The sequence below is a fragment of the Bufo bufo genome, chromosome 10 (genome assembly GCF_905171765.1).
Source record: "Bufo bufo chromosome 10, aBufBuf1.1, whole genome shotgun sequence".
NCBI classification, from domain to species: Eukaryota; Metazoa; Chordata; class Amphibia; order Anura; family Bufonidae; genus Bufo; species Bufo bufo.
Window position 1 is genome coordinate 106,236,726 of NC_053398.1, and position 13,079 is coordinate 106,249,804.

General features: G+C 43.6%; 1 protein-coding gene across 1 annotated transcript in view; it reads left to right on the forward strand.

Annotated features, from left to right (window-relative positions):
* Nucleotides 1–13,079, forward strand: part of SLC6A2 (solute carrier family 6 member 2) — a 185,840-nt gene that overhangs the window by 109,506 nt on the left and 63,255 nt on the right. Inside the window, exon 5 of the mRNA XM_040409097.1 lies at nt 4,318–4,456. Coding sequence (XP_040265031.1) covers nt 4,318–4,456 — 139 coding nt within the window. The remainder of the gene's footprint in view (nt 1–4,317; nt 4,457–13,079) is intronic.

A 13,079-nucleotide genomic window follows, 5' to 3' on the forward strand; every position in this document is an offset into this window, starting at 1 on the left:
ATACAAAATATTTGTAAACCAAATAAATAACTTTAAAATAAATAATAAACAACAAATACCCCCTAAAAAAATAAATCAGTGGTGCGCACAGTACCCCTCAAATAAATAACTCAGTGGTGCTCACAGTATCCCCCCCCACCCCAAAAAAATATATAAAAAATCAGTGGTGCTCAGGGTACCCCTCAAATAAATAAATCAGTGGTGCTTCAAGTCCCCCCCAAATAAATAAATCAGAAGTGCTCAGGGTCCCCCAAATAAATAAATCAGCGGGGCTTCAGGTCTCCCCCAAATAAATAAATCAGCGGTGCTCAGGGTACCCCCAAATAAATAAATCAGTGGTGCATCAGGTTTCCCCCAAATAAATAAATCAGAAGTGCTCAGGGTCCCCCAAATAAATAAATCAGCGGTGCTCAGGGTACCCCCAAATAAATAAATCAGTGGTGCATCAGATTTCCCCCAAATAAATAAATCAATGGTGCTTAGGGTCCCCCAAATAAATAAATCAGAAGTGCTCAGGGTCCCCCAAATAAATAAATCAGCGGTGCTTCATGTCCCCCCAAATAAATTAAGCCTTGCTCAGCCAAATAATTAAAATAAAATTAGGCAGGCTCAGCCAGGCTCAATTAAATCATTGGTGGCAGTGGTGCTCAGCGGCGGTGTCATTAACGAAAAAACTCGGACCTCAGCAGACAGGCGGCCCGACTTACCCGTCCAGACGTCAGGCTCCTTCAAGCACAGGCAGTGATAGGACATCACTTCCTGTGCGCGAGGATAAGGGGCCGCTGCCGTTGTGCGGGCGACCCACAATAGGAAGCCTCAGGCGACCCCCGGAAAGGGCCGATCGACCCCCAAAGGGGTCGCGACCCCTAGGTTGAGAACCGCTGTTTTAGACAGTCTTGATAAATGAGGCACAGGTATATTGATGCTGCATGGTAAAGTTACCCCAAGTTAAAGATACAGTGCATTTAACAGAAAGAATACAGCAGACTGCAGGTAAAGAGTCAGCATTCAGAAGGAATAGCATTACCTGCATTCAGTAATGGTCATAGTTATATCCTAAGCATAACCCCAGTGGTCAGTCAGAGCTGAGTGGGACGGAAGGAGGCAGAGTCTGCCAAATTATTTCTATTAATTAAACCACTCCGTATTCCTTTGTGCTGCCTGTTACACTAGACCCTCACACTCTCAACATACAAGAAGCCACTCGTACACATGTTCAGTGCATACAGTATCTGGACACACTCATGCACATGTTCACCACACATGGATGCATTCATACACACGTTCACCAAACACTGACATACTCTGACATATGTTCACCATACACATGGATGTATTTGTACACACACGCATGGACACATTCATATATACCTTTAACACACTCAAGGATGCACTCACATATATAGAGTAATACATACACGTATATAGATAGATAGATAATATATGGATAGATACTGTAGATATACACTGTGTATTTATTAATCTATCTCATTCAAAAAGTCTTCAGACCCTTTCACTTTTTTCATACTTTATGTTGTGGCATTGTGCTAAAATAAAAAAGTTCACGTTTTTCCCCATCATTCTGCATTCGATCCCTCATAATGAGGAAATGAAAACAGAATGTTGGAAATCTTTTCTAATTTATTGAAAAGTAAAATATAAAATCTTGCATTGACATAAGTATTCAGACCCTTTACTCAGGACTTAGTTGAAGCTCCTGTGGCAGCAATTACAGCCTCCAGTCTTCTTGGGTGATGCCACAAGGTTGAGGTGCAGTCATGGACAGCTCACTTGATCCACAACGGGTTTTCCCTGCACAGTGGTAAAAAAAAAAATATTAGCCCAAGGCTGCATCATCATAAAATGTGAAAAAGGTGGTTTGGTGAATTTCTGAATACATTGCATATTTTACCTACCAGCTGCTAAGGATAGGAGCTGGCAGCAGCTTGGAGCAAATGACATATGGAAAGGATAAGAAGACCAGGAGGCTGACTGTCGGCCATTTTCCACAGACCAATTTGGTGGGGTACAGAGGATCGTTTAACAGCATCAGGCACATCAGACAGTATAACAGTAGCAGGCGCAGCAGCTTAGACGTCACAAAACCAGCCTCTCATCGGCTGGTTGAGTTGATGATGTTTAATGCTGCTGCTACCCAGCGATCCCGGTGATACTTAGCTGTGCTCTGCTGAAATTTCTGAGGTGCAGTGCTGCTTTAAGGGTCAAAATCAAATTAGGGCAAACTTTCATGGGTTCCCCTGGAGTGCTGCGCCCCAGGCGGTTGCCCAGATTGTGCTCATTATAATCTACCCCTGCATACTATTATGGAATACTTGTTGTTATGCAAGCGGGTTTGGACCCACTGCGCCACTGACTGGCTATACTCTGGAGGGGCATGACTAAGCAAGTACCTGGTCTTCACTAGAGCCTCTGATGATGAGGATAGGCTTGGGCCATTAGGGTAGTTGCCAGGTGCCACTCCATAGCAGTCCCTGAGTCAGTGGCAGCTGACCAGGGGGTCAGAGATACCGGTGCAAGCACCAAGAGGAAGTAAGTGGTCAGTAAGTCTGGGTCTGGGCAGGCAGAGATTAAGCAAGGTCCGTAAACGAAGTCCGAGGTCAGAGGCAGGCGGCAAACAAGAAAGGTCCGTAAACAAAGTCCGAGGTCAGAGGCAGGCGGCAAACAAGAAAGGTCCGTAAACAAAGTCCGAGGTCAAAGGCAGGCGGCAAACAGGCAAAATCCGATAATTCCAAAAGCAGGGTCCGGTACACAGCAAAACAGAACTTGTGACCATGAGTTGCTCAGGCATCTTCCTGTGGTAGGAAGCGCCTTTAAATACTTCCTGCAATCCAGGTGAGACAGAGGGGAGAGACAGACCCATGCAAGCCCTAACAACAGTACAGGTCTCCAGCAGGAAGTAAACAGTTAAGCTACCTGTTGCCCGCTCCTGTCAGCACGACGCTTGGCAGCAGGAGGGAAAGAGGGCGCCTAGCGCCCGTGCCCACAGGTAGGGGCAGCAGCGCCGCCACGGACCGCTGGGCTAACACTTGTTTTGTTTCCCCAAAATATTTTTAAAATAATTATTCAACTTTTTTCACTTTTTATTTATTTTTTAGTCCAAATAGGGGACTTGAACTTATGATTGTTTAATCGCTTGTACTATACACTGTAACACCTCTGTATTAGGCTGAATTCACACACAATCCGCGAGATACCGGACTGGCATCCTGCTTGGTGCAGGAGCGCCCAGTGTCATTGGTTGCTATGACGCCGTGCGCTTTGTGCCGCTGCTGCTGTACAGCAACATACTCGTATAAATCATACGAGTGTATTACTGTACTGCGGTGGCAGCACAAAGCGCACGGCGTCATAGCAACCAATGACGCCGTGCGCTCCTGCACTAAGCAGGATGCCAGTCCGGTATCTCACGGACCGTGTTCCACGGACATGTGAATTCAGCCTTATAGGCTATTTACCATCAGCCTTCAGAGGAATGTAATAGCGGCTGGGACATTGAAGGGCTGGGGCCTTTAGAAGGACCCTGACTGCCATAACAATTTATCGGATGACACTTAGATGCAGTGGTCGTTAATGACTGAGACATCTGTGGGGTTAAACTGCCGGGATCAGAGTTACCTCTAATCCTGGCAGTGAGAGTAGGGTACCTACTTTCTAATACAGCTGGTGCCTGCAGGCAATTGCGTGGGCTCAGATCCTGAGCTGCACCCTCGCCGGGACGTAAGATTATGACAGAAAGCATTAACTACCTGCAGGGGTTATAAAGCCATTTATTATTTAAAAACATTACCCAGAAAAATAAGATATAGCATGTAATTTGCAGTGCAGAAAAATAAATATTTATATTTATCATAAAGAATGGGTTAACTTATTAATCTTGTTATTGGGTATATCAGTGCAAACCTGTACAGAGGAGATGATTTACGAAGTTCTCAAAAATTCGATTTGGCTGCTATGCAGAATTTTACAAATAAATTTGCTTTGTGATGAATTACTTCTATGTAAATAGCGGGTACAATGACAGGGAATGGCGATTGCGCCACCCCCGTCATTGAACCCCTTGGATGCCGCATTCTTTGCTGATCGCAGCATTTTTTTTAATTTTTACCGCCATTTCAGGGAAAATCGATTTGTTACTACTAAGCACGAGGAAATTCGGATCGAAATCCACTTCGTCAACTTTGATTCGCTCAACACTAATCCTAACAGATCACATTTGTATATTGTATGTTGCTTTACAGAATATATGAGGAGCTCTCAGGAAACATCTAGTTATACTCTGTGTATCTGTTCCCACAGACGTGGAGTGCTGCATCTACATCAAAGCACTGGAATTCATGACCTTGGACAACCACGATGGCAGCTAACTATTTGCCTGTTTGCTGTACTTATAGTACTTTTTTTCAGCCTTTGGAAAGGAGTGAAGACGTCAGGCAAAGTATGTAAATGTAAATAGATGTTTAAAGGGGTTGTCCATCAGTATAACATATATGAAAAATGTTACATTTTGGATTTGTATAATGAAATGAAAGATAGAGAAGTCTCTGAGGTAAGAAACTACTTAAAGGGAACCTGTCACTGGGATTTTGTGTATAGAGCTGAGGACATGGGTTGCTAGATGGCCGCTAACATACGCAATATCCAGTCCCCATAGCTCTGTGTGCTTTTATTGTGTAAAAAAACCGATGTGATACATATAAAAATTAACCTGAGATGAGGCCTGTCCCTGACTCATCTCACATACAGGACTCATCTCAGGTTAATTTGCATATGTATCAAATCGTGTTTTTTTTACACAATAAAAGCACAGAGAGCTATGGGGACTGGGTATTGCGTATGTGTTAGCGGCCATCTAGCAACCCATGTCCTCAGCTCTATACACAAAATCCCGGTGACAGGTTCCCTTTAATGGGGTTTTCTAAAATTTTCATATTGATGGCTTACCCTTAGAAGAGATCATCAATATGAGATTGTCGGGGGGTCCGACAAAAGGAACCCTTGCCAATCAGCTCTTTGAGAATGTTGCGGCACTCACTGGAGTTCTTGTGAGCGCCGCGGCTTCCTTGCAGCTTACCAAGCACAGCACCATCCATTGGATACTGTCTGCGGTTGGTATCTCAGCCTTTGCCCATTCACTTGAATGGTACTGAACTGCACCTAGGCCATGTGACTGATGAACGTGACATCACATCACTCACAGAGCGCCGCAACCTTTTTATACAGCTTATCGGGAGCGGTGCTGGAAGTCCAACCCTCACCAATCAGATATTGATGACCCTGAGGACAGGCCATCAACATCAAAATCCTGGAGAACCCCTTTAAAATACTACTGATCACTACAACTACTATTCCAGGGATGTGTACAATGTTTACAATGTAAGGAACGGAATGTGGATGGAACTACTGCAGTCCGGGCCGCACTGGCCCACTAGAGAGCCAGATGATCCTCTGGTGGGCCCAGGCTCTAATGCAATAGTGGGCCCTAAAGGTCGAAAGAAAAAATACTATTTGGAGCTGTCTTTGGAGATAATCACCTACCACTAGGGTCAATTTCTTTGATTCAAAACCTATTCAACATTATTGATGATATAGGCGTTGGGCCCCATGAAAAATTTCCTCTGGTGAGCCCAAGGAACACCAGTCTGACACTGACCGCAGTGTGATTGACATCTTCTGTCTATTGTACTGCTGCTTAAAGGGGTTATTCATCTTAGCGGGGCCTTTCTTCTTGCCCCCTTCCCCATCACTGGACCTTCAAAGTAAAGCATACTTACCTGATCCCACAGCTGGGTTCTGGCTCTTTTGGTCCCACTGCGCCACTGCCTCGCTCTGGTCTCCACATGTCAACATGCTGTTTGACGCAGGTCATGTGACCACTGGTTCCAATGGCTGACCTCAGCAGTGAAGTGTCCCCACCCGGTGACGTAACCCATGGGTGATACATCCCCACTGCGGCCTGTCATTCGGTACAGTGGCCACAAGACCACATCAAACAGGATGTTGACACTTGGAGACCGGGGCAAGGCAGCGGAGAAGCCAAGGACCTGGAACCCAGTGGTATGCACTTCCATGGCGGGATTAGATAACCCCTTTTATGCTGTGCTGGGAGATCAGCAATATCATTATAAGGCTGGGTAAGCATCACTTTTTGCCCGTTTAAAAACATTTAAAAATAAGTTGGGGGAAAAATGATGCAAAGTCATAGTACACCACGCTTTTCCATCTTGCAGAGTCCAGGAAAAAACCCATACGTTAACGTATATATTCTTTTTACAATGGAACCCTATGGTGACGAATGCCACTGTATAGCATCCATCAGAGGCATCCTTTTAACTCATATGTTTTTTGTACCTGTTAAACGTAAGACAAAAATGTGAACCCAGTCATACATTATATACAAGATTGCGATCATGACTGCGATGCAGGCTCTGTGCTGTTTAAGTTAAACTCACATCAGTGGCAAGGAATGAGAAGATTAATGGATCCATACATCTATGGAAAGCTGTCGACAACTTTCTTGGGTAACAGACATAAACCACATGTTTTTCACATTTCCTAAAGCAATCCTAGAATAAAATAGGCTTTTATTGAACGTATCAGGCAAAGCAGCCGCCATAGGCGTAACTACCAGGGTAGCAGGAGCAGTAGCTGTTAAGGGGCGCAACAGCTTAAAGGGATTTTTCCGGACCTTGGAATTGACAATCTCTCCTTATCATAGGTCATACATTTTTTAAATTACGGGGGTCCAACTCCCAGTACCCATACTGATCAGCTGTTAGCAGGAGCCGCAGCCACCAGAACGAACACAGCGGACAGGATATAGAAGCGGACAGCTCCGTACACTGTGTATTGGCCGTGCCAAGTTCTTGCAGCTCAACTCCCATTCACTAGAATGGTGCTGAGTAGGAATTAGCAAAGCGAGCGTCGGATGCTTTGTTCAAAACTTCAGATTAATACTGTACGGAGATCTGTCTCCGCACAGTATTAAAATGTACGGGCTCTAATAAGCCGAAGTCATTGGAGCCTGTACATTTTAATACTGTATGGGGACGGATCACCGTACAGTATTAATCCTAAGTTTTGAATGAAGTGTCTGTGGATGTAGCATCCAAAGATCGCTTCGCTCATCACTAGTCACTACACAGTGTATGGAGTTAGAATTGTAAATGTAATGTGTTCATTTCAATGCTGTGGCATCTGCTAACAGCTAATTGGTAGAGATCTGACATAGGTGACCTGGAAAATCGCTTTAATAGAGGGTATGTCCAATCAGGCATAAGGTGCAGGTTTAGTGATGAGTATGGAAAATTTAATGCAGCAGCCCCATTCTAAAGTTTATTATGAAGTCTCATGTTTGGCATGAACGAAGTCTTTGAATCCAGAGAAAAAAAAGCAGACTGGTTTAAGAGCTCCATTTATACAAGCAGGCACTGCAAGTTTGTGAGCGGTCGCGTGTTTGAGTTCAAGTGTGTGTTTTTATTAAGTGTGTGACTTTAGATTACGTGACTTGAGATTCAGGGACTTTAAGAGGGCACTACAGAAAGTTAGATTCTTATCACTGCACTATATTGTATTTTTCTTTTTTTTGCGTAATCCCCATTTAGTATGTGTTCCATAATTGACAGCGCAGTCCAGTGCACATCGTGTCTAATGTATGCAGTCCTGGAACAGCCGTTTGAGGGTGCATATATTTGTTCAAAATGTGAGCAAATTGCCCGTTTGGAATCGCACATCGAGTATCTAAACGGGCGAGTTTCAACACTGAGAGGCGTTGACAATTTGAAAAAGAGTTTGCTGCTCATTGAGCAAGCACTCTATGGGGTAGATGGGGTGGGAGGGTGGTAGCGAGGAGGCTGAGGAAAGTGAGGTAGCTAGCTGGGTAACAGTTAGAAAGCGGGGTAGAGGGAAGAGTGCCAGGGAGGCTAGCCCTGATCTGACACACCCCAACAAGTTTGCAAGGTTGGCAGATGAGGGGGATGTCAGTTCAGAGAGAGCACTGCTGCAGCCAGACACTTCCTCTGCCAGTCAGGGGAATGTCAGCTCCAGTAAGGAGGGGACCAGGAGAACAGGGCAGGCCAGACAGGTGCTGGTAGTGGCAGACTCAATTATTAGGGGAACAGATAGGGCAATCTGTCACAAAGACAGGGATCGTCGAACGGTGTGTTGTCTTCCTGGCGCTCGAGTTTGACACATCACGGATCGGGTTGACAGATTACTGGGAGGGGCTGGAGAAGATCCAGCGGTCATGGTCCATATCGGAACCAATGACAAAGTTAGAGGTAAGTGGAGCGTCCTTAAAAAAGATTATAGGGATTTAGGTCAAAAACTTAGGGCAAGAACCTCAAAGGTAGTATTTTCCGAAATACTGCCGGTACCACGAGCCACACAAGAAAGGCAGTGGGAGATTAGGGAGGTAAACAAGTGGCTCAAGAACTGGTGTAGGAAGGAGGGGTTTGGGTTCCTGGAGAACTGTCGGCTACAGGCTCTATCGTAGGGATGGGCTGCACCTCAATGGGGAAGGGGCAGCTGTGTTGGGGAGAAGATGGCTAGAAGGTTGGAGGAGTGTTTAAACTAGGGACTGGGGAGGGTAATTACATTATAGGAGGGGAAGATAGTGCAGATAGAGACCGGGGGCGAGGTAATGGGACTGGGGAAGGAATGGATGGAGGGACTAGAACAGTTTACTAATAATACTGGGGAACTTGAAGTACTGATGTGTGAGGAGGACTATGACATAGTGGGAATAACTGAGACATTACTGGATGATAGCTATGACTGGGCAGTTAATGTACAGGGTTACAGTCTGTTTATAAAGGATCGCCAATCCGGAGAGGGGGAGGGGTCTGCTTTTATGTAAAGTCCTGTCTAAAGCCCACAGTCCGAGAAGATATAAGTGAGGGACATGAACATGTGGAGTCACTGTGGGTAGAGATACATGGAGGCAAAAACAATAATAAATTAATAATAGGAGTTTTTTCTAAACCACCTAAAATACCAGAGTCCACAGAAAATCTACTACTAAACGAGATAGACGAGTCGGCAGATCATAATGAGGTCATTATTATGGGGGACTTCAACTACTCAGATATAGACTGGGAAACTGAAACCTGTACATCTCATAAAGGAAACAGGTTATTGTCAATAATCAAAGACAATTACCTTTCCCTACTGGTTCAGGGACGGCCATACTTGACTTAGTATTAACCAATAGACCTGACAGAACAACAGATGTGCAGGTCGGGGGACACCTGGCAAATAGTGACCATAAAGTAATAACCTTCCAATTATCATTCAAAAGAGTGTTTCTTCATGGAGGAACAAAAATACCAAACTAAGAGAGGCCACAGGCCTAACTAACTGGGACAAAGTCCTCAAAAATTAAAATGCAGCCACAGCCAGGGATATTTTTAAATGCATCCTAAAATCTCATTGTGAGAGGTACATACCTTATGGGAATAAAAGGTTAAGGAACAAGAAGAAACCAATGTGGATAAATAGAACTGTAAAGAAGGCAAATGGTAAAAAGAAAGCATTTAAATCACTAAAACAGGAGTGTAGTGAGGAAGCACTAAAAAACTATAAGGGAAAAAATAGAATATGTAAAAAACAAATAAAAGCGGCCAAACTAGAGACCTAGAGATTAATTGCCAAAGAAAGTAAAACTAACCCTAAAATGTTCTTCAATTATATAAATGGTAAAAAGTATAAATCTGAAGGTGTCGGAGGGGGGAGTTGCAGAGAGCGACGAGGAGAAAGCAAAGCTATTAAATATTTTTTTTCTCCTCTGTATTCACTGAAGAAAATAAATGAAATGCAGAATGTAAAAGTAAATTCCCCATTAAAAGTTCCCTGTCTGACCCAGGAAGAAGTACAGCGGCGTCTTAAAAAGATTAAAATAGACAAATCGCCAGGACCGGATGGTATACACCCCCGTATCCTTAGAGAATTAAGTAATGTCATTGCCAGACCCTTATTTCTGATATTTAAGGACTCTATACTGACAGGGAGTGTTCCACAGGATTGGCGCATAGCAAATGTGGTGCCAATATTCAAAAATGGTCCAAAAACAGAGCCTGGAAACTATACGCCGGTAAGTTTAACATCTGTTGTGGGTAAACTGTTTGAAGGTTTTCTAAGAGATGCTATCTTGGAGTACCTCAATGAAAAAGGCAAATAACGCCATATCAGCATGGCTTCATGAAGGATTGGTCATGTCAAACTAATTTAATTAGTTTCTATGAGGAGGTAAGTTCTAGACTTGACAGCGGCGAATCAATGGATGTCGTATATCTGGACTTCTCCAAAGCATTTGACACTGTACCACATAAAAGGTTAGTATATAAAATAAGAATGCTCGGACTGGGAGAAAACGTCTGGGTAAGTAACTGGCTCAATGATAGAAAACAGAGGGTGGTTATTAACGGTACACACTCAGATTGGGTCACTGTCACTAGTGGAGTACCTCAGGGGTCAGTATTGGGCCCTATTCTCTTCAATATATTTATTAATGATCTTGTAGAAGGCTTGCATAGTAAAGTATAAATTTTCGCAGATGACACTAAACTGTGTAAAGTAATTGACACGGAAGAGGACAGTATACTACTACAGAGGGATCTGTATAGATTGCAGGCTTGGGCAGATAAGTGGCAGATGAGGTTTAACACTGACAAATGTAAGGTTATGCACATGTCAAGGAATAATACAAGTCACCCGTACATACTAAATGGTAAAACACTCGGTAACACTGACATGGAAAAGGATCTAGGAATTTTAGTGAACAGCAAACTAAGCTGTAAAAACCAGTGTCAGGCAGCTGCTGCAAAGGCAATAAGATAATGGGTTGCATCAAAATGGGCATAGATGCCTGTGATAAGAACATAGTCCTACCACTTTACAAATCACTAGTCAGTCCACACATGGAGTACTGTGCACAGTTCTGGGCTCCTGTGAACAAGGCAGACATAGCAGAGCTGAAGAGGGTTCAGAGGAGGGCAACTAAAGTAATTACGGGAATGAGGGAATTACAGTACCCTGAAAAAGAGCGGAGATCTAATAACTATGTATAAATATATCAGGGGTCAGTATAGAGATCTCTCCCATCATCTATTTATTCCCAGGACTGTGACTGTGAAAAGGGGACATCCTCTGCTCCTCGGGGAAAGAAGGTTTGTACACAAACATAGAAGATGATTCTTTACGGTAAGAGCAGTGAGACTATGGAACTCTCTGCCTGAGGAGGTGGTGATGTTGAGTTCACTAAAAGAGTTCAAGCTGGGCCTGGATATATTTATTACAGGCTATAGCTACTAGAGAGGGGTCGTTGATCCAGGGAGTTATTCTGATTGCCTGAATGGAATCGGGAAGGATTTTTTTTTCCCCTTAAGAGGGGAAAATGGCTTCTACCTCACAGGAGTTTTTTTTGCCTTCCTCTGGATAAACTTGCAGGATAACAGGCCGACCTGGATGGACACATTGTGTTTTTTTTTAGCTTTATATACTATGTAACTATGTAATATGGCACCGGGTAACAACGGCCATGTGCATGACCCCTAAGTTTGCAGTGTTACTTTTTGGATTCACAAAAGTTGACATCACTGTGTTTATTATCCCTGTACAGTGACATCCATGTGTTTATTATCCTTGTACTGTGACATCACTGTGTTTATTATCCCTGTACTGTGACATCACTGTGTTTATTATCCCTGTACTGTGACATCACTGTGTTTATTATCCCTGTACTGTGACATCACTGTGTTTATTATCCCTGTACTGTGACATCACTGTGTTTATTATCCCTGTACTGTGACATCACTGTGTTTATTATCTCTGTACTGTGACATCACTGTGTTTATTATCCCTGTACTGTGACATCACTGTGGCGGAGATCAGAATATTCAGCTGGCTATGCATTACCACGAGTCATTTAGATCAGTGTTTCTCAACTCCAGGCCTCAGGGCCCACCTACCAGTCATGATTTGAGAGTATCCCACAGAATGAATACCTGTGGTAATTCCTAATGCACGGACACAAATTATATCACCTGCCCAATACTAAGGAAATCCTGAAAACATGACCAGCAGGTGGGTCTGAGGACTGGTGTTGAGTAGCCCTGATTTAGATGACACTCAAGTCCACCTGAGCAAGAGCTGGAGACTGGGTTATCCTGATGGACTTCTTTAAAGGGACGACTAGTTAATGATCACAGTTGATGATGAATGGGCAGGGGAGCAGATGTAAGAGAGCAGAGAGGTCTCCACAGATAGAGCTTTTGAGTGCTTGAATAGTCAGGAAGGAGTGCACTATAACTTTTGCCATGTGAGGGCGGTGGATGTTTTCAAAATCCCTGTTAGAACTTTGTGACCTTCTACTGGAGGAACATGGGCATTTGGGACATATGCCCCGTATTTGAAGGCGAGGAACAAAATATGTGAATTAGGTCATCTATTTTACAAAAAAATATTTTTTGTCTGGAGTGTAAAGAGGATCTGTCACTTCTCCTGACATGTCTGTTTTAGTAACTAATGGCATTCTCCATGTAATAGCAATTCTAAAACATTTCTACTTATAACTCTGTGTTATGCCGTTCCACCATTACAACTATTCGGAATAAATTGGCACAAGATTTTTTTTTTCCAAGTGCCTTTCAAATGACCCAGAGACATTTTCAGGTAAGGAGGAAAGGTGATTTCGACATCAATACAGGAAAGTATTCCTTAAAGTTAGTGGAGTCAAACTATGGCATGTGCAGTGGCCAGGTACGGGTGGATAATATTCTGTATTTGTCGTGACGCCAATTGCAGCGTGCGTAGGGTGCTATCCCAGGGCCCTTCCAAGGTGTTATAACGCACGTCCCAGATTAGGAATACCAGAGTGGTGTAATTGCCTATAATGTCTCTATAGCTTGATGTTAGTTGTGTCACGGTGTCTCCTACCTGGGTACGGCCGGACTCCTGGCTCCTTTGCAAAAAATTTGAGTGAAGTGATAGTAGGAGTAATATAGGTATTTTGCAGAAGAAATGATGCCCAGACCTTTAGATGAAGTTCAAACGTTGCTTTACTT